This window comes from Macrotis lagotis, chromosome 5 (assembly GCF_037893015.1).
Source record: "Macrotis lagotis isolate mMagLag1 chromosome 5, bilby.v1.9.chrom.fasta, whole genome shotgun sequence".
Lineage (NCBI taxonomy): Eukaryota > Metazoa > Chordata > Mammalia > Peramelemorphia > Peramelidae > Macrotis > Macrotis lagotis.
The window spans coordinates 59,621,206-59,646,042 of NC_133662.1; the positions used below are offsets into that span (position 1 = coordinate 59,621,206).

General features: G+C 36.6%; 1 protein-coding gene across 1 annotated transcript in view; it reads left to right on the plus strand.

Annotated features, from left to right (window-relative positions):
• Positions 1–15,009: 15,009 nt before the first annotated feature.
• The window catches only part of KCNQ5 (potassium voltage-gated channel subfamily Q member 5), a 664,755-nt gene continuing 654,927 nt past the window's right edge, over positions 15,010–24,837 (plus strand). Inside the window, exon 1 of the mRNA XM_074237322.1 lies at positions 15,010–15,389. Within this exon, the coding sequence (XP_074093423.1) occupies positions 15,010–15,389 (380 nt within the window). The remainder of the gene's footprint in view (positions 15,390–24,837) is intronic.

Here is a 24,837-nt window from a genome sequence, read left to right on the forward strand (position 1 = left end):
TTCATAACATGTGTTTGGAAAAATAAAATAATTTTTAAAAAAGGAAAATATACTGAAGTGGTTTACCATTTCCTTCTTCAATTCATTTTACAGATTAGAAACTGAGGCAAATAGAGTTTACTGATCTGCCTAGGATCACATAGCTATGTGTGAAGCCAGATATGAACTCAAGAAGATAAATCTTGACTCCAGACCCAGAACTATATCCACTTCACCACTTAGTTGTCCCATTTTTTTCCTAGACTTAACACTTGGGGATAATTGCCCAACTTGCACAAATGTCCCTCAGTAAGACTATTCTTTCTATTTCAATCCTGATTTTTAGGTCCACAAACACACTGAAACCATAACTCATGAGCTCCTTTCTCAAGATTTTATCTTAACTTGATGTTTATCTTAAACAGTCAGAATATACCATTTAGTTCAAAACAAAGAAATGTCATAAATTGCACAGAAAGAAAAGACTAACAATAAAATATCTTCCCAATAAACCTCAATTAATCTCTCCCATAAGTACATAAGTAACACACATGGAGAAGTAAAAGGTAAAAAAAAAAAAACCTGTGGCCAGAGCATATTCAAGAAGATGACTATCTGTTGGGAACACGAATATGAGCACTTCCTACTCTGATCACTGATGTCTTCTGGTGATGTCATTGCTCTTGCTGGTTTGCTCCCTGCTGGTCACCATTAGGTTTCTGCTGAATACTGCTCCATTTGATTAATATTCCCTGCTAGGAATTGCTTCCTTGCATATGGGACTGTTATTCTTCTCTCTGCTTATAGTTTCTAGCTTCTCAAGAAGTTTTTTTGCTTATCTCTTCTTCATGACAAAAGAGGCCTCCAAAATATGCCTTCAGATCAAAACCCATAAGATCTTAGAAAAGCATCATTCAGCATGTTAGTCACAGACCCAGCAAAAACTCTCATTAAAAGAATAAATGTATATTCCTCCAAATTTTGTGACTTTTCTGGTTCCTGTCAGAATCTTGGTTATATCTCACTTTTCTCTAGTAGTTTTGCATTTTTTTGTCTATTTGCTTTTTTTGTTTGTTTTGCCTTGTGGAAGAAGCTCTATAGAAAAAAAGGACAAAAATACTTTTGGCCAAATAGAAGTCACAGGCTCAAGTCTATCTTTTAAATGGATCTTCATGGTCTGGTCTCACTGTCAGAGAATTTTTTCTAGCTTTTGGTAAACATTTCCTATGCCTCCGGTTTTTATCTCTAAAGGCTACACTATACAGAGACAACATCTAAGGAAGAGTTACTCACTTAATAACTGCCAAATGGTCTGAGGTTGTGCAGTGTTTAAGTTGCTGAACTCCATAACCTTTTCACTCATACATACCAGACATAAAAAAAGGCATGGAGACAAAGCCAAGGAGACCAGGTCAATTTCTCTACTTGCCCCTAGCCACATCCTTGACCTCTCCTCTAACTATATAATCAGCAAAATTGGAAACCTCTTTGGGCTCACCCTTATAGTCATATTGGTATTTGTCATGAACCCTACATTCCAGAAAAATTGGCCAACTTTTGCTATTTCTTAAATATTCCATCTCCTCCCTTCTGTCTAATTGCACAAAAAGTTTTCATTTATGCTATTGAAATCTCTTAGAAGGCTTAGTTCAAGTCTTCTGGCCCACACAGTTGCTATGGGTCCCTTCCCAAATTTCTTTTTATTAATTTAAGGTATACTTGACTTATTTATTTATTTATATTTCCCAAGACCTAAGACAATATTTGTTATACAGTAATTGCTTACTCAATGATTGTTTAATTGAGTTTAATTGACTTGATGTGAAATAAACTTAATTGGATGAATGACCAGTTTTTGACAAGTTTATACATTGGTTAGGAGTTGAATTAGATGACATCTAAGGAACTTTTAGATGGTGTATGATTCTTTGATTTTCCTTCTGAGAATAATTTAGTGCTAAACTGATTAGTATTAATTGTAAGCGGAACAGGAGTTCAGAGATGGACAAGATCATGTAAAAAGCAGGTCTATCATAAAGGATGAGTTGGATTTCAATAAACAGATGAGAGAGTGGAGGGCATTCAAAGCTAGGAGAATATCTGGAAGAATGCACAAAGTCAGAGATAAGGATGATATGAACAGAAAGGAGTTTCTCTACCTTCACAGTTCTAATCTCTGACTTTATCACTTGATAAATTTGTGTTTGTGAAATAGATGGGTATCTCCTAATTGGTAACCTCTTTCTTATTCCAATCTGTACTAATCTTAACAACAGCAGTAATCTTCCATTAGCAATAATTCAAGCATATATTTTGCACTTTTCAGATCTTTTCCATGTTCAGTTAGCTTATTTTAAAAAGTTTTTAATAAGGTGCAAATAAGCCCAGGTCAGAAAGAGCAGATTAAACTTTGACTCTGTCAAGCCCATGAGTAGCCTCTGCACCTCTATCCTTGACAAGATAAGGAATCATTGTTTGGTTGATTTTAGTCATGTCTGACTTTTTGTGCTCTTTGTGACCCTATTTGGGATTTTCTTGGAAAAGTTATTGGAGTGATTTGTCATTTCCTTCTCCAGACTCCAGATCAAGCCATATATTCGCTGTACCACCTAGCTGTCCAATGTTTTATGAAAGAATGAAAAAGAAATACTTTCCATAAATTGATGCTTCCCTCCCTAACTGGATCTATTTAATGTGAAATCTTTAATATATAAGCAAAATAACAGTAATTGCCATATGAGGTTTCTGTGATGTTCAAAATAAATCTAAAAATATTTTTATAAATCTTAAAGTGCTATATAAATGTAAACTGTTATTATGTAATCTCATTCAAATATTTAGAGAACTTTACATTTTCAAAATACCTATCTACTCCTATCTGTGAATCAATAATCCCTTCTGGAATGAATTACCCTAATTAGAACTAACACCACCACCATCCCAGTAAACTGATTTTCTTTATTCCATCTCTGTAATGAGTATACATATAGACTTTTCTTCAACTGATTTTCCTAAACTCTTTTTCACCTCACCACTATAAGTCAAATTGACAAGTATGCATTCATTCATATGAGTAAATATTAGTTGAAAGTCCAAATATCATCACTATTCATGTTAAAGCCAAACATGGAAAATTATTTGATTTATAATTATAGAATTATATGCATAATTCAGGCTATTAAAACTTAAAATACACTAAGACTTTTTGGGTAGCCCATAAATGACTGAAAGGGAATCTTTCAAAAGCATTTGATTTTATATCTCTATCTATATCTATATAAATATTTATGTATATATATGTAGTGTAAGTATAAACATATATATATATGTATTTGTGCATAAATATGCTTGAAATAAATAGATTGTTCCAATAAAAGTAAATTTTAAAAACTAACTAAAAGGAAACAAGGAAAATGGAAATAATATTTCAAGATCTTTGAACCCAAGAAATGACAATAACACTGTAAAATAAAAATGTCACTCCTATTTTAGAGATCATAAAAAAGACATGATAGCTTATCTAAACTTGTATCTGAAACTAGTTCATTCTTATTTGAAGCAACATAGAGAGTACTTCTCATTTAAGCACTTTTTGAAAAGCATAATAGAGAAATTTCAGCACCACTAGGGGGCACAGAGTTATAACAGAATTTCCTACTAGAGTAGTTCAAAATTAATATTCAAAGTGTCCCAAAAATCTTAATTCAGTTTTAAGCTATAATATGCATACACATGCTATGCTATATAGATTATCATTATTATATGTATATATTTGTAACATATATATGCTATTAGGGGAAAAATAAGTTTTCTTTCTCATCTACCTCTCAACAACTGACAAATAAATTAAAAAAAAATAAGATCCAGGGGCAGCTAGGTGGCGCAATGGATAGAACACCAGTCCTGGAGTTAGGAGTACCTGATATCAAATCCAGCCTTAGATATTTAATACTTATTTAACTGTGTGACCTTGGAAAATCACTTAACCCCATAGCCTTGCAAACAAAAACAAAAATGAAAACAAAACAAATAAAAATAAAATCTAGTAATCAAATTGCTTTTCATACAGAAGTTGTGATTTAGGTAACAAACAGGAAAAAGGTCTTATTCATGATGTTCTATCATGTCAGCATAAATTTCTAGTCAATACATTTGTGACTAAATTAAATTTACAATTCAAAATCATAATAAATTGAGGAAAAGGTTAAGAGTAAGTGTAAGCTCAGGGTTGTATTTTTTATTTTTAATCTTAACACATATTTAGCAGAGAAGTTTTATCTGCTTTTCCCATTTCAATTACTAAGGAAAATAAAGTGTGTCTTCTTGAAAAGTCATCTTGAGGAAGAATGGGACTATTAGCTGGAAGTGAGAAAAGAAAAGGCAAAATAAAGGGAGAATCTATGCCAAGAGAACTGAACTAATTAAGAGAAAGAAAAAAATGGAAAGTTTTTACATTGGGGGAAATGGCATCAAAAGTTTGGAAGTTTCCATAGACTTGTAAGCTGGCTGAACTGGAAAGAGATATGAGGAAGTTGGGGAGATTGAGGGAGATCAAGAGGGAAAAAACAACATAAAGAACAAATGAGATCATATATAACTTAAAGCAAAGGTACTCCATTAGATGTGTCCTCTAACTAGTCTAGACATTAAGTTGTTTTACAGCTTTAAATATCTTTTGAAGAAATGGTTGATCCTTTAAGGATTTATGTTTTATTTTCTCTTTTAAATAACACCTTCTTTAGTCTTGTGTGATCGCATGTAGAATCAGTTTCTGTAAACTGAGGGATTCAATGTGTATGTCTGTATATAGATGCATGCATATATGTGTGAGGATGTGTGCAAATATGCATGTGTGTACATATATGAATATATAGTTTATTTTCCCAGGTTTGCTGAGCAAGGACTATAAAACAGAATACTGAGAAAATCACTGTCTGTATTTTCCAGTCATTCATATTATGGGTATTCAGAAATTAGTTCTACTTAAGTGAAAAGAAAAAGGAAACTAGAAATTGGAAATGTTTTCAGGAAAGAGATGTGTGTGTGTGTGTCTGTGTAGATTTATAGTTATTATTACTTCTGCCATTATAATTAATAATCTTATTTTTCTTATTGCTTTTGATGGAGTTCAGATAAAAATGGTCCTGGGATAAGGTGTTGTCTTGCTATTATTCTATTATATTTATTTTCAATGGACTATTGCACATGGGATAAAATCATCACTTTTTCATAATTGAATAAAAGGATCAGGGATATAAAGTACATCATTTGAAATCTCAGTAAAACAGCTTTGGGACAATTTCAGTAACAAACAGGATGATAATGAGGATATTTAGTTCATCCTGTCCTACATTATTTTGATTTATTTTGCCAAGAATTTATATTTTGAAACCTTTGTGGCCCATGTGGTTTAGAGTTTCTGAATCTTGATATGGTAACATCTGTTTAAAAATTATACCACTAAATTTGGAGTCAGGAAGACCTGAGTTTGAATTCTGACTCAGTTACTTTACTATGTGACCCTAGTTAAGTCACATAATCTCTGCCTCCCTAAATTTCCTCACATGTAATCTGGAAATAACAATAATACCTTCTAGGGTTTTGTGAGAAATAAAATGAGACATTTAAAAGATGCTTTATAAATCTTGCCACTATATAAATATTTGTTATTATTTAAAATAACATTTTTGATTTGATGTACTAGTGCCATGTCCAGGAGATTGTGGGCAGTAATTCTATTTGTGATAATGATTCAATTCCAACAGCACAGCTTGAATTCTCTAGGATATTGATTTTGTATTATCTGTTTAATATTGTCCCCAGTTGTTTATGAAAGCTATCAAAGTGTTTATGTATAATTCTCATCAATAGATTGTATTTTACTAAGTACTCAGTAGGTCGTAAATTGTTATAGACTGCAGTGATGTTATAATACAGTATCTACACAATCTTTGATCATTAAGTCTCAGCTCTTAAAGTATAACTTGTTTGTACATGGTCTTGAATCCCTATCAAATTCTCCCTTTATTTTTATAAACAAATCTACAAGATTCAACTACTTTTTGTTATCATCTTCATCATTTTTCTTACTACCAATAATGATAACAACAATAATATTATATGACTATTATTCCATAAAACATAAAATATATAATGTAAGTAGTAAAAGTGTTAGTGGTTGTGGTGCTATTGCAGTAGTAGTAGTAGTAGTAGTAGTAGTAGTAGTAGTAGTAGTAGTAGTAGTAGTAGTAGTAGTAGTAGCAGCAGTAGTTTAATCTTTTCACTCTGCTTTGATTTCTTTGAGCAGAATCTCTCTCCAGAGATCTTCTCCACAATTTCCACACTTTTCTCTCTGCCTACAGCAGACTATGACCTGGGAGAATTTTCATCTTGGTTCTTTTCTATACTGAATGGTGACAGCTTCTTCTGGATCACTATCTCAGGAAAATCCCAACCATGTTTCACATCACTTCCTAATCAGCCACTCCATTTCCAACTACCTTGAAATCTCCTTTTCACTGGGACATTAATGCATTATTGATGGAATTGTGAACTGATTCAATCATTCTGGAGAACAATTTGAAATTATATCCAAAGGGCTATAAAACTATGCATATCTTGTGATCCAGCAATACCATTACTAGGTCAATATCCAAAGACATACCCCCAAGAAGAGAAAAGGATCTATTGTACAAAAATATTTTAGTAGCTATTTTTGTTGTGGATAAGAATTGTCAATCAAAGGTCAATTAGGAAATGGCTAGACAAGCTGAGTAATATGATTGTAATGGGTTATTTTTGTTTTATAAGAAATGACAAATAGGATGATTTCAGAAAACCTAGAAAGACTTTTTTTTAATTAATATATGGTGAAGTGAACAGAACCAGAAAAATGTTGTACACAATAACAGCAATATTGTTCAATGAAGAATTGGGAATGACTTAGCTCTTCTCAGCAATACAATGATCCAAGACAACTCCAAAGGACAAATTATGAAGCATATTATCTGCTTCCAGAGAAAGAACTGATACTGTTTAAATACAGATTGAAGCATGCTATTTTTTCTTTAATTTTTCTTATACATTGAATTCTTATACAAGATGACTAATATAGAAAATTATATAATAATACACATGTATAACCTATAACTGATTTCTTAGCATCTCAAGGGAGGGAAGGAGGTATAGAATTTGGACCTCAAAATGGAGGGGGGAGAGAGAGAGAGAGAGAGAGAGAGAGAGAGAGCGCCTTTTCTCATCTCTCCTTCCCCCCCTATCCCTTCAATTCTGGAATCATAGATCACATTCAAATCATTTCTGTAATTGTTCTTGGAAAGTCTGTGTCAATCTATTCTTTACAGTCTACCCTTTATGTACCCACTCATTATTTCTGTAAATTTCAAGGTAAATGGTCCTAGTCACCACTCCCATAGGATATTGTCACCTCCATGAGGAGAAAGACTATCTTTTCATTTTGTATGTTCCTGAAGCTTAGTGCTTCTTTATATAGTAAGAGCTTTAAAAATACTTAGCCCCTTCATTAATTTTTAGTAATGCTAAGATTTATTTTCACTGATAATTTCTGGTATGTTTATCAACCAGGAATTACTGCTGCCTCTTTGCCTAATCTTGTCAGTGGGTTCATCTGCTTGCAATCTCACATTTATCTTACTGATTAAGTTTCTATTTCTAACATTTTCTATGGCATTTAGAGAGTTATTGCCTCTATTCTCCATCTTTTCCCTTATATGATTAATAACTACACACTTCCATAGTATAGGGTTATGAACATGGATCTGTTCTAAATGTTTAACAACAAGCTCTCCAGAAGGAAAAAAAAAAGTGTGTCAGATGTACTTTTAAATTCAAACTCTATTAACATTTTCTCCATTACGCTCTTAATGTAAACAATCAACAAAAAATAAATTAAGTCCTGACTTCAAGTGGTTGCTCATTACAGAGGTGCAAATGTTCACACTGAAAATATACTAAGTGGAGCTGATTTGATTGTCTGTAGAACAACCCTGGGTATGGAACACCTTCAGTTAGACTCATTTGACTAGTAATTCCTCTCGCTGAGAGATTACACCCTCTTCTTGCTGAATTTTCATTTAATGGACTCCTGTCATTTCTTCCTTTATAATTTTTTTATTTTTTCCCAATTACAAGTTCCAAGTTCTTTCCCTCTTTCCTCTCATGTCCCTTTTCTTGGGATAGTAATCAATTTTATATAGGTTAAGAATGTGTGATTATGCAAAATATATCAGTTGAAATTCATCCTTTTACCATGATAAAAGGGAAACTACCACACAACTCTAATTTGACTTAAATTTTCTTTATTCATCACCAAAGAAGTAAAACAAAAATGAATAAAATCAATTAAATAAAAGCCTAGGCAGCTCTTATACAGTCTATAGGCATATTCAAAATCCAAGAGACCTCAAACATAGCTCAAGTATTTAGATTCAGTGATTCTAGGAGGTATAATTTTTTTCAATCTTTAGCTATAACAGATATCATAAAGCTTTCCCACCAACAAACTCCTGAATAATGAAATCTGCAAGTTAACCTGAAAACTTAAAATGATTCCAGGTGATAATGCTTTATGCTCATTGGTCTATCACAAGTAGAAAATTTGTATTCTCTGCAAATGATTCTCTGTGCATTAGATAAGATACAGAAGACTTTGGTACTTTCTTATGACATTTATTGCCAGTGGGGCAGTGTAATCTTAAACAGCAGGACATGCAAAGAAAGAATATGCTCTGTACCATTGCCATCTTGTCTTCCTTTTTCTATATCTCTGCTAAAATCACAACAGCAACAAAAAAACCTACAAATCAAACCTTCTACTGGGATTTTACATCGTTTCCTTTTCTTTCTCTTCATCTATTCCCATATCCTTCCTTTGGGGGAAATGGAATAGGAATTCAGTTGGTCTTTTTATTCCCTGCTCTGTAGGTACCTCACTGACAGAAGAGGAAGGTGGAGTGAGGACTCCGTAATTGAAAAGGTCTAGGCCATTTAAAGTGATTTCTATGTCCTGTATCCATAGATAAAAGTCTGATTGGAATGGGAATTCAGTTGGTCTTTTTATTCCCTGCTCTGTAGGTACCTCACTGACAGAAGAGGAAGGTGGAGTGAGGACTCCGTAATTGAAAAGGTCTAGGCCATTTAAAGTAATTTCTATGTCCTGTATCCATAGATAAAAGTCTGATTCTAGAAGCTGCATGGTCACTAAGATAAAGTAACTGAATTCAAGGCTGAGGTCAAGTCAAGTGGGTTACCAGTTCTGGTCCAAGAATTTTAAGAAATCATATTAGGGAAAGGGCATATGGGAGCCCAACAAAATTAGTTTCCTTTGTCTGACTATTATCAAATCTGTTTACCATATACTAACCCTGGTTAGGGTTAAAACTGAATTTGCATGGATTATATTCTCATTTGAGTAGAATTCAAATTTAATTAGGTTTTCCTAAAAAGAAATAGGTCTTTCAAGATACTCCTGTTTGCAAATGACATTGGAAAGATTGCATCCAGCACCAAAATATTTCAGAGATTTGTAACTACTCAAAAAAGTTTGGTTTGACCAATTGACATTGTAAAATTCAAGTAGGTGAACAAATGTCTACAAGCCAAGTTATGAAATTCATTTAGATAATCAATCTATAGAGTTGGAATATTCATAATATATCAGAAATATATCAGAAATAAATGAGATCATAAATATCAGAAGACCTCTGACAAGATTGATTTACAATCTGTTGGGAACTTAGAGGAGAACATAAACATGGGCCCAACATGCACAGATAGGTTGTATTCTCCAGGGCTGGAAGAAAGAGCAACATCATGAGATCACAGATTAATTTAAGTATCATCTGACCAGTCAAAAATAAACCAAGGCGGCAAATTGATTGATTGGTTGGATATAATTACTCAAGAGTATTTGACCTGCTCACCCACATAATAAAGGTCAAGTAAAGTCTATAGTCCAAAATATGATATATATTTATAAAGACAAAGAGTCAGGGTTCTGATTATCCATAATCTACTTCTAAATAACCATGTGGACTAGAGAAAAGTCATTTAAGCTCTTTACTTCAGTTTCCTTGACTCTGAAATGTGAGATTGAATTGGAAGGATTCCAAAGCCTCTTCTATCTCTAAAATTTTATGGCTCTTTTCTTTACATAGAGTTGAAATTTCATGGAGCAGAGGTTATTCATAACCAATTCCCTTTCTCATCAATAAAACGTAAGTCTTTTCAGACTTCTTGAAGTGACTCTCAATCAAAATGACTGTCAACCAACCACAGGCTGAATAGAATCCTGGTCATAGACTTTGAGGGAAAAAAGTGACATTTGCATTACCTCAGGATGTTTATGGAATAGACCTCTGCCAGCATAGTTTGGCACCCTCTGGTGGGCAGTTAATGTTTTATTATACATTTTAAAACCAGAATACTCAAGATTCTTATTTCTGAATATTTCTGAGTAAAAACCGGAGGGGGGGGGGGTTGGGATGTGAAACTTTTCTTTCATAAAATTGATTTTCATTGGGAAAGAAAATGTTTTGATGAAGACCACATTTTCTTGACTTTTCAAAAAGAATATTAATTTTTTTCCCCTTTTAATTTCTTAAATTTTCCATCTTTCCCCCACTTCCATTGCAATGGAAGATAGAAGGTATACCAAATATACTACTAATAATAATAGCTTACTATAGTTAATTTATAATATGCTCTAAGATTTGCCAAAAACTTTACATATCTCATTTGATCCTCATAGTTTGGTAAACTAGAGGCTTCTATCATCACCATTTTACAGATAAGGAAATGAGGCTTAGAGATTAACTGGTTTACCCAGGGTCACATAGTTAGTATCTGAGTCAGGTTTTAAACTTGTCTTCCTGACTCCAAGTCAAGCACAGTCTCCACTGTTCCACGTAATTAAATGACTTTTACTTCCAAAAGTTATATATATATATGCATAATTTGTATGTCCAAAATTTGTAGAAATATAGCTTCACATCTTGTTTTAGCAGTTGTTACTTTTCTTTTACACATAGCTTCATATGTTGAAATTTGTACAAATTATGTGTGAGTGTGTGTGATATTTTTCATTTAAATTAAAGTTTACCTTTAAGCATTCAGACTATCAATGAATAGGTATCTGGATGTATCTAAAAGTGAGCATTAGTCATTTTTAAATGTATATTTCTGTACTGATTAATACAGTAACAGCACATATTGCCATGTAGATAAAGCACTGATTCAGTTTCCATGGGCACTTCAAATAGGTGAAAACAACTCCAGGGCCACAGAGTTGGAGAAAACCTATTGAGAGAGTCTTTAAACAAATTTATAAATTTATCACCATTATGCGGAAGGGGGGAATCCATAATTTAAAGATCATGATTTCTTCAGAAAATGCAAGACATTTTCCTTTTGGTCTATTTTAATTGATTTTTTTTTGATCACCCCTATTAATTTGACTGCCTTGGGAAGTGGGGGATGGGAGTGGACAGATATTTTATACAAATTTAAGTCAGATTGGTATCTGCTAAGTAAGTTATAGTCATGAGGAGTTGTCTCGACTTCATTGAGAGGCTATGTGACCAGGTTCACACAACCAGATTTGTGCCAGAGCCCACTTGCATTTTTAAAACTCCTGACTCTACTACCAGTTCTAAGCCACTATACCTTTGTGCACCTTTGTGAAGGAGTTTAGTGGATTGCTAGATTGATTTCTGAGTCAGAAAATTCTGAATTCATGTCTCATTTCTATACTGACTGTGACCCTAAGCAAATCACTTAGCTTCTTGGTTCTCTACCAACTTTCTAAGCCTTTAAATTGCAATAAGATGATGAGCTGTTCAGGAAGAACTAATCTCAGAGAAGTTTGAAGAACCAGTAAAATCACAAATATATCCCCCCCATCTCTTGTAATATGCATATTCTTCTTCAGATTACCAGGTCAATTAAAAGACAGTATTTCAGAAATGAGAGGCAATGCGTTGTACAAGAATTCTGGATTCTAAGCCAGAAAAGTTTTGCATTTAGCATCTAACACTTGTGATCATGAGCAAATTTCTTAAACTCTGAGCTTGGGGCATTTTCCCCCTAAGATTTATCTAGATGAGTTGGATGAAATTATAGTCCTAGGCTAGTTGGATGAAATAGATCTTTGAGTTTGATAAAGTTGGGACCCTTTGTGTTTCAAAAGTGATAATACCTATAGTTTATAAAATCCCACTAACTCAGCTTCTATCTGTCCTGGGGGAAAATAGCCTTCAAATAAAGCCATCTCACTAAAATCCCCTTAGAGGAAGGGTACTTGTGCTTTTATTAATCCATTATCTCGTTTTTATTCAGTTTCACTTTAGGTGGAAATGGTTCACCTCAAAATCATCTTAAAATTTTTTTAAGGGGGGTAGGGGTAGGTGATTATGAGATTTTTATTCTTAAATTCATGGAGTAGAATATGAAACTACTGAGCAGTTCCAAGGCACTGAATCAATCATTCTTTTTACTTGACAGGAAACAGGTGTCTAAGTCAGGTTCTTGATGTTCAGTGAGGTTTCCTACAACTGGGGTCTCAGTGCAAGGGCCTAGAAAAAGATGGCTGAGTTCTTTCGCAGATGAAGTCTGATGAATAAAACGGTTTGAGCTTAAGAGGAAGTGTTGTGTTTTTTTTCTTCTTGGTTCAGTGCAGAAAAGAATGGGCCCACAGAGTTTAAGCACAACCAGGAGTCATTTTAAATTTCTGATGGATCACCCCTGTTTCCTATACAGATCCTGAAATGGAGTTTTAAATATAGGCCTTAGTATACTACATTGTGCACCCTCAATCCATCTCTTCCACCCTTTCCTTCTATATCTGCCTTCAATCTCAGGGCACTAGGCAGTTTCCTGAGCACCTCCTCAGCGTGTGGGTGTTCTGTGTATTAGAGGAAAGTGTCTCTTGAGTGTTGGTGTTCAGCGGAGAGTCACATGGCATCCCTGCCACCCTAACTGTGCTGCTCTGAGTGTGTTGTGAGGCTGAGGTTGAGAGACTTCGGGGAGAGGAGGAGGACTGAGGGGGAAAACCTGAGGAGAGAGTCACGGACTGGAGACTAAAGCACCCATTGCTGGGTCAGTCTTCCCTCTGGCTTTGCCCCCATCAAGGAACAAAGCAAGAGGTAAAAGGAAGCTCCTGTCCCACTGGGCAAGCAGGCACAGCTGGAGGCGGAATGGACAACTGAGTGCCTACTGATGCTTGTCTCAGCGGGGGCAAGGGGCCAAAGTGAAGAGTTATGCCACAGTCTTCTCTCACCTTTGTTTACATGGTTTTTTTGGAAAAGACCTAAATATCCTAGAACTGGGGAGCACTCCTCTCTGCCCTCCCTTCCCATTGTCACTGGAATCTAGACTCCCCTGTCAGCTTCACTTGAGATCACATTTTTCCTGCAGTTTGAGGAAGTTCCCAAGCCCGAGGGAAAAGGCTTTCTTTTGCTACAGTTTCTATACTGGTTGTGATGGTATATGTGTATGTTTGTCTGTGTGTGTGTGTGTGTGTGTGTCTGTGTGTCTGTGTGTGTGTATTTGGGAAAGACTAGATCAACTCGTTTTCAAAGGCTGTTCTCAGAACCTGGAGGGCGGGGGAGGACTGGGAACTGAGAAAAGGAGGATCTCCGCGCAACCTGGAGAGTGGGGGAGGGATTTCGGAATCGAAGTGAATGCGTACGGGGTGATCCAGTAAATCCCTCCTTGAAACATGTTTCTCAATGTATAAATAGTGCAACAATACACAGACTGGGGGAGGGGGAGAACCCGAAAAGCTTCATCTGCAGAGAAGAGAAAGTGCGTGGTCTCTGAAATCTCCCAGATCTTTCTCCCAGCCCCAGGAGCCTCGGCTGCCGCCGCCGCCGCCACTGCCGACTTGACGAGCTTTAGGACTTTCTGGGACTTAAATGGAAATTTCTTGCCTCGAGAGACCTGGCTTCTGGGGATCCGGACTTCGCTGCCATTGCTAGAGGTGGCTGCGCTTCATGTGGGACTGGACCACTCTGGAGTTTCCTCCCCGCCCCATCGGAGACGGATGGTTAGTTGCCGGCCGCCTTGTGTGGTCTTGGTTTTGGCTACAAAGTAACAGCAACAGTGCCGGGGCTTGGGGAAACAGCAGGGGAGATGCCCGCTGGAGGAGCGCTCCTCGCCGCGCTTGCTTTTGCGTGGCGTCCTTCCTTTCTTTCTGAAAATCGAAATAACTAGGGCCAAAGCGGGAAGCGAGCCCCGGCCCTTTCTTGATTGCTCCCCAACTGCTCCAGGTGGGTGCTCAGTACCCGAATGGTGTCGCCCCGGGGTCCGAGGGATGGTCAGAGCCCGCTGCGCCGCGTAGCCAGCACGTCGAGCACACGGACCTTTACCGGTGCCTAGTTCCCTGGCCCGGGGCACCGGGGGCCAAAGGGAGGCAGAAGACCTTCCCCATCAGCGGCCAGGAACACTCCCCCACATCACTGGCGAGGGAAGGAGCACAGCCCTGGGGACGGGGGTCAGCCTCCGGGATCCAGGACTTCGCCCAAGAGCCAGGCTAGGGCAGCCGGTGGGGACGCGCCTGGGGCCCGGGGACCCGCCCCTGCATGCCAGGTCCTGCGTTTCAGGAGCCTCGGGTTTCTTCCCTCAGGAGGCACTTGGGGAAGGCGACAGGATTGTGAAAGCAAAGGAGAAACCCCCAAATTCTTAAGAGCCCTCAAAGTGACGGGCACAAAGAACGGTCCAGATTGGTCGTGTGTGCCCCCCCTCCACACACACACACACACACACACACACACACACACGCGGACCTGGGAGCTACTGCCACTTTCTTCCTCTTCCTCCTTGGCTCGCCCTCCCTCCCCACCCCCTGACCCTAGGAGGTTTGTTGGCTGGCGGCTTCCCCGCCCCCAGGCCGCGGCGGTCGGGCGGCCGGCCGGGGGCTCCATCCACGCCGTCCCGCTCGCATGAGACCGCTGCCCTCGCCGCTGGCGCCCCCCTCCCCGCGCCCGTGGTGATGCCATGCCCCGCAACCACGGGGGAGGAGATGAGGGCGGCTCCGCCGGGCTCTGGCTGAAGAGCGGCGCGGCGGCGGGCATGAAGGATGTGGAGGCGGGTCGGGGCCGCGTGCTCCTGAACTCCGCTGCCCGCGGGGACGGCTTGCTGCTGCTGGGCACCGGCGCCGGCGCGCTCGGCGGCGGCGGCGGCGGCGGCGGCGGCGGCGGCTTCAGGGAGACCCGCCGGGCGAAGCACGGAGCCCGGATGAGCCTCCTGGGGAAGCCGCTGGCGTACAACAGCAGCCAGAGCTGCCGGAGGAACGTCAAGTACCGGAGGCTGCAGAACTATCTGTACAACGTGCTGGAGAGACCCCGAGGGTGGGCGTTCGTCTACCACGCCTTCGTGTGAGTACCCCCGAGGCGAGCCGCCGCGGGCTGCGCTGCCAGCAGGCGGCGGGCTCCCGGAGCCCCTGAGGGGGGCGGCCAGTGGCGGGCTGGGGCTGGCACCCGCGGCGTGCCTCCTCCGCACCGACTACTGCTCCTGGAGGGCGTGTGGCCGTGGGCACCGCACCCCGGGAAGCGCGCTGGACGGGGCGCCCTGGCATGGGATTCACACACACACACACACACACACACACACACACACACACAGCCCTCGCTCTGACCCCAGGCGCCTGGCATGGGATTGTGTCTGTCACACCACACACACACACACACACACACACACACACACACACACACCCAGAACTCGCTCTGAGCCCAGGTTCTTTCTATCCCTGAACTCTCATGCCAGGCAGTATGCGTGCGTCTCTCCTTGGCATCTGTTCGAGAGGCAGGTAGTGGAGTCGGGGCTAGGAGGTTTTGGCGGTGGTAAAACGGAAACCCTTGAGTAGGCTGAGGGGCCAAGCCCAGGGACCTGAAACTGGAGTTGGAGCGGGAGGCTTTGCGGGATTACTGAGCCAGAGGCTGCTGAGGGTGGCGGAGATGAAGGAAAGAGATTGGGAACCCCGTTAGTAGCCATTAGGGCTCAGTGAGGAAAAGCTGGCATTTAAGGGAGAGACTTTAGGGTAGCCCGGAAGCCGACTTCACCACCTTCTCACAGGACAACAAACGTATTGGGACATAACAGCCCGTTACCGACTGAGAGAAGTTAGCCAGAGTCTGGGGAGAAGCTGCCTAATCGGAAAAAATAATAATAATAAAACTAAAAATTGGCGTTCTGGCTACTTGGAGCCGGGTGCAGCGGTGGTGGTTGGAACGCGGAGCGTGCACAAGCCTTATAATAGCAAAGACCTGCTGGGGGTTGGGGGGGCTCAGTCTTCTCCAAATCTGATATTAATAAGATGCTTCCTGAAGTGGCATGAGCTGTTTCAGATGCTTGGGCAAGGATACAGGCAGGAGTTGAATTTCCAGCAGCACCATCCTGGCTCTAAATCAATATAAAGTGTATGTGTTTAAGCAAAACCCTCACCAGCTAGCAGTGAATGCTTAATGAGAAAATGATTAGAAGCAAATGTTGACTTTTCCCTTAGGCATTTAAAACCTTTCACTGGTTTACTACTGTTTTCCCCACAAGGTCCATTCATCCTTTTAATCCTTTTCCTACTGCAGTTTTGTATATCTGGCCATTTCAATGCATGCCATTTTAGAAACCTCACCTTTCCTGTTTTTTCTTCACCCTGCAAATGAAATTATGAAACAGTTTTACAAAGAGATGCTTGTAAAGAAAGATATCAATGTATTTCTTAGATCCTCTTGAATCTTTCTTCGGAAGGTTGCTGGCTTGGATTTACCTATGTACTGTCTAATGGGAAGTGCTTCTCCAATATTTTCATTCAAACATAATTCTCACTGTTTCTGAAGAATTGACATACTAACCCGAAACGTTTTTCCAATAAGAATGTAGAAGCTGAATTAGGATGTGATTTCTGAGTTTGACCAGGTGGAGCTCTGCACTCTGTGGGACTCTGGAGTGTGATAGTTTTTATAGTCCAAAATTGGATTAGACTCAAGTATTGTTTAGTCTTTACCTCTTTCATCTTCACATATTATCCTTTTACTTCGAAGGAAAAGTTGTTGCATCATAGTTAAAACAAAAGTACATGTGATCACTATGGATGTTCTTGAAATGTCTATATAGTCATGTGTGTTTATAGGAATATTGCATTTTAAATAATGGATATAATAGTTTGTTTGGATATTCAAGGTAAGTGGGCAAACAGTAATCCTAGTAAATTGATATGTATAAGTTAACTATTTAACAGGAATACACTCAAAATATTTGGTAATTGTTTTTTTAATTTGAGAAATAGTATCCTACAGGTTCATGAGTTTCAAGCTAAACTATTGAATTTGGGGAGAATATTTGAAGTTATTAGAATTATAATACATCCCTTTTCTTTCCAAATTGTGTCCCACATTTTATTATCTTCTTTACAATAATTTTTTGCAGCCTTATCTTTGTTTAAAGCAGCCGTTTAGTCCACATTAATTTCAAAATAGTTTTGTTAATTTTCTTAAAACAATCATAGATACATCAGGATTGAACCCAAGGATATATTTTAGTGGTAGCTATGAGTCAAATAAGAACTTGGTACACAAAAGTATAGAGTGAAATTTTCCATATGCATTTTGAAAGTATGCTGCAGTTCCTAAGGAGTTAGAAAGGGGTGCTAGATCCACACTAACAACAAAAAAAGAGGAAATTGCTCTTTGTTTTCCCCTTCTCTGAGAAAGTTGTGTGAAGCTTCAAAAAGTCCTATATAAAAGAGTTATCTTGGCCTTTTACCATTAGCAAGTCAAATAACCTGAGAGATAGCAGATTTCTCAAAAAGCTAACAAAGGCATGGTTGGTTTGAACAGCACTTCTGATAATTTTATAAATAATAAGAGTTTGGTAAGAAAATTATTTCTAGAAAAGTGTGACTAAATAATAACATGACATGCCAACCTAGGAATCCCCAAATCCTACTTTAGTAACAGTTTTTTGTAGCCTATGTTTTGCCAAGAACAAGTATATGGTGATTAATGAGGTACTTTAGGGATAGATTTACTTACCAGACCAACATTTTCACTGCCAAAAAGCAAGGAAGGCACCTCTAAAGTTATGTTTCACATAGAGATAGAGGTTTCCTATTAAGTAGGTAGAAATTATTATTAAATCATTGTGATAATATTAAAATAGCATCTACAGGTATTAGTTAACAAATATTAAAGCCTGGGACTACTAGAGAATAATATAAAAGACTCACTAACTCCTTTCCTTTCGTGGATACTTTGGGGAAATGAAAATGATGGAAAATGACTTTGGGGGTGGATAGAGCAGTGATGGACTGAAAAGAGGAAGTGAAGAACCAAGCATATGGTTTATTTTGGAATGTTTTTAATATTTGCTAGGTGCTGTTAAGAATGGTTATTTCTTATCTTTTAACTTTATTAAGGAATAGAGATAGGGACTTGTGATTTCATTGGCATAACAAACTCCTGGGATGAGGAAACTCCCTTTAGCAATATAGACTGGTGGTACCTTCTGTGATACTAAGAGTCTTAGTTACCTAGCCCCAGGGCACTGAGAAGTTGTGATTTCTTAATGATCACCCAAGTGACAGGTTTTCCTGTCACTAAAACCAGCTCTCTTACCAGTGTCTCATAACTCTTTTTGTTTGTTTGTTTTATTAAATAACTATAACTTAGTAGCTTAAAAGGCAAATATCTTCCCCTCCCCTTTTCTCCTTTTGTCTTTTAAAACAATGTTGTTAGTAAAAGAAAACATAAAGAGGATCCATATATAAGTTTGTGTATTTTTGTGTATTTGACGAATTACAAGAGAAAAAATATATTGCAGTCACATATAAATCATCATTTGTTACTGTATCAAATCTCAGTTATTGGAACAACTTAGATTTCTGAGTCTTTGATTTATGCTGCTTTGATGAAAAACAATCTGATTGTAACCTAAGAACAGGAAATGATCATAGTTAAGTGTTAAATATTTTCTAAAGTCAATATGCATAGAGATGTTGTAGAGAGTTTCAAATGTTCTTAGGATGAAGACAGAGCTCATTACTTTATGGAGGGGAAAAGTGTAGAGCTAGGAGATAGGACACTCAGATCTGAATTCTACCCCCCAGTCACACAGGGAGTCAAGAGGCTATTCCAGAATTGAGTTCCAGGTCATCTGACTCCAAGTCTTGAGCTCTTTCTATCCAAACTGGCCTTCTAAGACCTATAAGGAGGATAAAATGAGATATTAAGATATATATATATATATATATATATATATATATATGGAATCATATGTGGTATAATCTGGAATGTCACTAATATACCACTTTCTCCCAAACATTCCAAAAGTATGCTTGATAAAGTTGAAATTTATATTGGTGCCTACTTGGTAGGGTGAGCTTAGTTACTGAAAATATATAATTAATGTCATTTCAAGATTATTTGATTCTGTGGACATTTATTAATTTGCAATTTTCAGTGAGTCAGCTAACATGTATTAAATAGCTATTATGTGCCAAGAACTGTGATAATAATGTACTAGAGTTTTTCATTTTGAACTTACATACTAAAAGACAAAAAAGAACATTTTTGTGTATATAGACAGCACAATATAAAAAGAAGATTCAATGTAAACTGTGAATTTCTATTTTTTAAATTTTATTTAAAATATAATTTAAAAAATTCTTATCATGCAAATTTTATTTATTTATTGAAAATAAACTACATAAATAGGTGGCATAGTGGCTAGAGCTCTGAAGTCAGGGAATCCGAGTTCAAATGTAACTTCAGATACTTGATTTATACTAGCTCTGTGATCTTGGGTACTTAACCCTATTACCTTGCTCCCACTCAAAAAACCCTATGGAATATGTACTAGACATTGTTTTCAAAGCTACACTGTTTTTCTGTACTTGCTTCTAACTTAGTTTTATTCTTTCTTGTGCATTTTTTTTATTTTTCTTCCTCCCTCCCCACCCCAACCTAGAGAAGGATATCATAAAACACTAATTTGTGTGTGTGTGTATGTGTGTGTGTAAATTCATACTATACATTCTTCTAGTTATCAGTTCTTTGATGTGGATAACATCATCCTTCCTAGGTCCTTTGTAGTTGATTTAAAGTTTATAGTATACAAAATGACATAGTTGTTCAAAATTATTCGTAGAAAAATATTACTATGTACAATGTTCTCTTGGTTCTGCTTATTTTTTCATGTTTTTTTTTTTCTGAAAATCAACCAGCTCATCATTTCTTAGAGCACAGTGATATTACATAACAATCATATTCCATATCTTGTTTAGCAGCCATTCCTGTTGATGGGCCCTTTGCTGTCATAAAGAGAACTGCTATAAATATCTTAGAACATATAAATTCTTTTCCTTTTTCCTTTATCATCTTGGAAAACAGACCTAATTGTGTATTACTAGGTCAATATACACAGTTTTATAACTCTTCAGGCATAATTCCAAATTGCTGTCCAAAAATGGCTAGAGTTCATAGTTCCACTAACATTATCTTAATTTTTCCACATCTCCTACAACATTTTTCAATTTCCCTTTCTTTGATTTTAGCCAATCTGATAGGATTAAAATGATATCTCAAAGTTGTTTTAAGTTTCATTTCTCAAATTGTTAGATTTAGAGCATTTGATACAACTATATATAATTTTGATTTCATCAAAAAACAGCTTGTTCATATTTTTGATGATTTATCAACTGGGGAATGACTCATATTCTTATAAATGTGACAAAGTTCTTTATATAGTTGAGATATATGAGACTTGTATCTGAAAAAGAATATGACATATTTTAACACCAATTATTTGGACAGTTTCTACTTGGATTCATATTTTAAGAATATACTCTTGGATCTAGAATATATTGAAAAATGTTTTAAAAATGAGGAGCTGATTAGTGTTGGGAAATTGTCAATAATATAAAACTCAAGGAAAGCAAATTTTCAACTAGAATGAAGTCATGACACAAGAGCACTTGTAAACAAGGAAGAGAGCCAGATGCCTTTAGATAATTGCTTGCAAAGAAGTGCCAATTTTAATTTTTAATTGCAAATGGCTATTTTGGCAAGTAAAAATGCCAACAGAGTATCTTTTATCTTAGCACAGAAGTATGAAGCAACTTGAAACCCCCTTGTAATATAGGAACCACTAATAGTTCTGTTTTATGATTTGTGGGTGTTTAATTTTAATTTCCTAAATCTTCCGTTCTTTTCATGCGCAGTTTTATTGGGTCGTTAACTGAAACACAGGTTGTTATAATGAGTACCGTTTTTCTAAATAGGCAAAGTTATTTTATAATTCTTGATATTTAAACTATTTGGAGAATTGTCTGTTTAAATATACCATGACATGCCAGCATTTTACAAAAAAAAAATGTTATAGAATGTGTTGATGGTCTTCACTTTCGATATTTAGGTAAAAATAATTAGGGAGAGGGATGAGATTTGCAATATTGCTGGCATATAGGCAATACATGGATAAGGACACTCTCATTACCATTGTAAGCTGCTGCCTTTTTTTTGCAGCTCATAGTCTAAGAATTGCCCAAAATACTGAAAGGTTAATTGACTTGCCCATAGTCACAGGATCAATATGTGGCAAAGGTAACACTTGACCTCAGACCTTCTTGACTCCCAACCTAGATTCCTGTGCTGCCTTTCTTATAAAAATCAATTTGAATTCTATATACACTTTGTATTTGGCAAAATAGGATTTTGCATGCGAGTAGACATTTAAAAATTTTAAAAATGCTTCAGCAATAAGAAAATAGCATGTTTAAGCTTAAGACTTCTAAAGGATCCTAAAGTCTTATATCAGGAATTTTGGAACTTAATAATTTTATTTCAAAGAATATTTAAGTTTAAGCTCATAATGTGGCATGTAGCTTTTTTAGAACTTAGTTTCAATTCAGAGTTTTTGTTTTAATCATTTGGAATGTAATCCTAGCATCTCTGCTGCTTGTTAATCAGAGAGCAGATTTGCTTACAGACTGTTATCATCATCACCAGTGCATTAGAATCATTCATGCCTAAAAGGTACTATAGAACAGCCTCCCAGACTCTGGATCCTGATTGTCTGAATTCTTAGGATTTAGCTAGTTTCTGATTTCTGACTACCTAGATTTGGGGTTAACTACGAGTTCTCTTTTAATGAGTGATACTTTGTCCCAGGCCAATCCTATCTTGCCGCTCGTTTTGGTGTGAGAGGATCTTTTTTCCCTCATAAACTCTTTGGAGATGAATTGATTATACTCTCCAACTAATTAGGAAAGAATAAAACCTACAAATGGACCCCATTCATAATGAAGGAATCGTTTAGGAAGTAGAATGAACTGATTCACGGAGTAGTAGGGACTCCATCAACATTAAAGGGAAGGTTTAATGACCTCTGGTAAAAGTTGGAGTAAGGGGGAATGTAGGGGACCATGTCTGGGTTGGATTAGATAGCCTTTGACTATCTTTTAACTCTTAGATTCATTGATTCTCATTAACTTCTCATTAAATTTTTTTTCAATGATCAAAAGTCTATATTCTCTCCCTCCAGGATTCCTGAAAAACTGGAAAAAGAGAAAAAGAAAGCCTATTTAACAACTAAGTTCAGTTAAGCAAAACAAATAACCACATTAGCCATGTCTGAAAGATTTATGCCTCATTCTGTATCCTGAATTCATCACCTCTTAGGCAGGAGATGGATAGCAAACTTCATTGTATTCTATATATGAATTCTAGTTGTTAGTTCAAATTTCAGACTTGTTATAACAAAAAAATCATGTTGCCTTATCACCCCCACCTTAAAAATATTTTCTGTTAAGTTTTAAAGGTGGTGTATTGGGTGCTATGCAAGAAAATTAAATATATTCTGATCAACAATTATTAATCAAAAATGAAAACAAATGAAGAATTTGAATGTGGTCAGTACTAGGAAAGAATTCAGGAGAGTAAGGAGGACCCTTACCCCTTTTGTCTTCTAGGGAGTTCGTTTCTTAGGATAATCTAAAGTATTATTAATCTAATTTATTAATTAATTGATTCATTAATCATATTCATAACATGATGAAGGTAATCTAAATTTTTCTTACTATTTAAAGATGTGCCCTAACATCTTTTCCTTATTATAATTTTAAGCATTTTGAAGTCATAATAAATGACCTTACTTAATTCTGAATTGAATGTGACATACCTAATGTTACAAAAAATTCGGTCCAATGTAAGTAAACTCTTTAAAGGAAAGTACTATTTCATTTTGGGGTTTTTTAAATATGTATCCATGTTATCTATACTTCTGGGGGAGTGGAAGGAATCTAATTAGCTTAGGGAGGTAGATCTATTATTTTGATGATGTAAGCAACTCCTGGTGCTGAAACTCCCTTTATCAATACAAATTAATTATTCTTAAATAGTTTATCTTGCTAAAGTATAGCATGAACAGAACTGAGAAGTTGTCTTTTGACCTTTTCACATAACAAGCATTTGTTAGAGGTTTTCATGCTCTGACTATATATATATATATATATATATATATATATATATATATTATAAAATATATTATATTTTATATATTATAAAACTATTTTATTATACATTGCATATTGTATGTATTATAAATGCATTCATATTATAAAATTATATATTATATTATAAAACTCTACTTTTTCTCTTCCACACAATGGGGTGTTCCATAATCGTGTGTTGAATTGAACGTTCAAACAACATCTGAGAATTAGGACATATTCATTAATTTGTGTAATTGAAAAAAAGTGAAGCAAAAGGAATTTCAATAAATCAAAAATCAAAACATAATGGAAAATGATAGTCCAGCTGTATTAAGGTGATGTTATAGAAACCACAATGTTGGAGTAGAATCCACTCATTAGAAAAGGGAGTCAACAGTATTTGATGATTCAGAAGTTAAGGGGGGGCATTGAAGACTAAGAAAAAATCCTTTTGATTTGATCATTTTGGGGTCACTGATAATCTTTCAATATTAATGGTAGGGATAGAAGTGATGAAGTGAGATTTCAAGAAGTTGCAGGAAAAGTTTGTGATGAGAAAGTGTAGGTATATAGTATAAGTAATTTTTTCAATGTCAAAAAAATTGTCTTTGGAAAAAAAGGTAAAATATAGAATCACAAGAGCCCAAATTAGAGTTAAAAAGGATTTCAGAAATCATCTAATCCAGAGGTATCAAATTGATGGCTATAAACTTTTGAGTGCAGACTGAAACAGATTAAAATTTAATTAAGAGATGTTTAACAAAGTAAACAAAGAGTACAGGAAAATATAGACAATGTTAATTTGTGGTTTTCTAAGTAAATATGTAGTATAGGGATCCATTTCTATTTAAGTGTGTTTTAGTTAAATTCTTTCATTTTACGTAGACCAAAAAGGTTAATGACTCACCCAAGGTTAAGAGGAAAACTAGCTGGATGGTATAAAAGAGCCAAAAGTAGGGATTTTTTTTTTAGGTATTGGGAGAATAATATATACTTGTAGGCATAGAGGAAGGAACAAGTAGAGACTGAGACTGAAGATTCATGAAAAACAGTAGGATTCCTGGAGCAAGATTCTGGAAGATGCTATAGTTAAATAAGATAAGAAGATTGGGAGAGGGGGTCAAGTTTGGCTTGGAGTTGAGTTCATCCTCTAAAGCAGGAAGGAAAGTAGAGAGAGAAGTAATGAAACTAAGGAGTTTTAAGGCAGGATAGAGGGAGTGAGTTAAGGGAAACATTGTTTGGATTTAGTTTTCTATTGAATTAGTTTACCACATCATATACAATTATGTAGATGGCTTGCAGTTTAGGTATTAAGGTGAGAGGAAAAAAATTCAACTGGG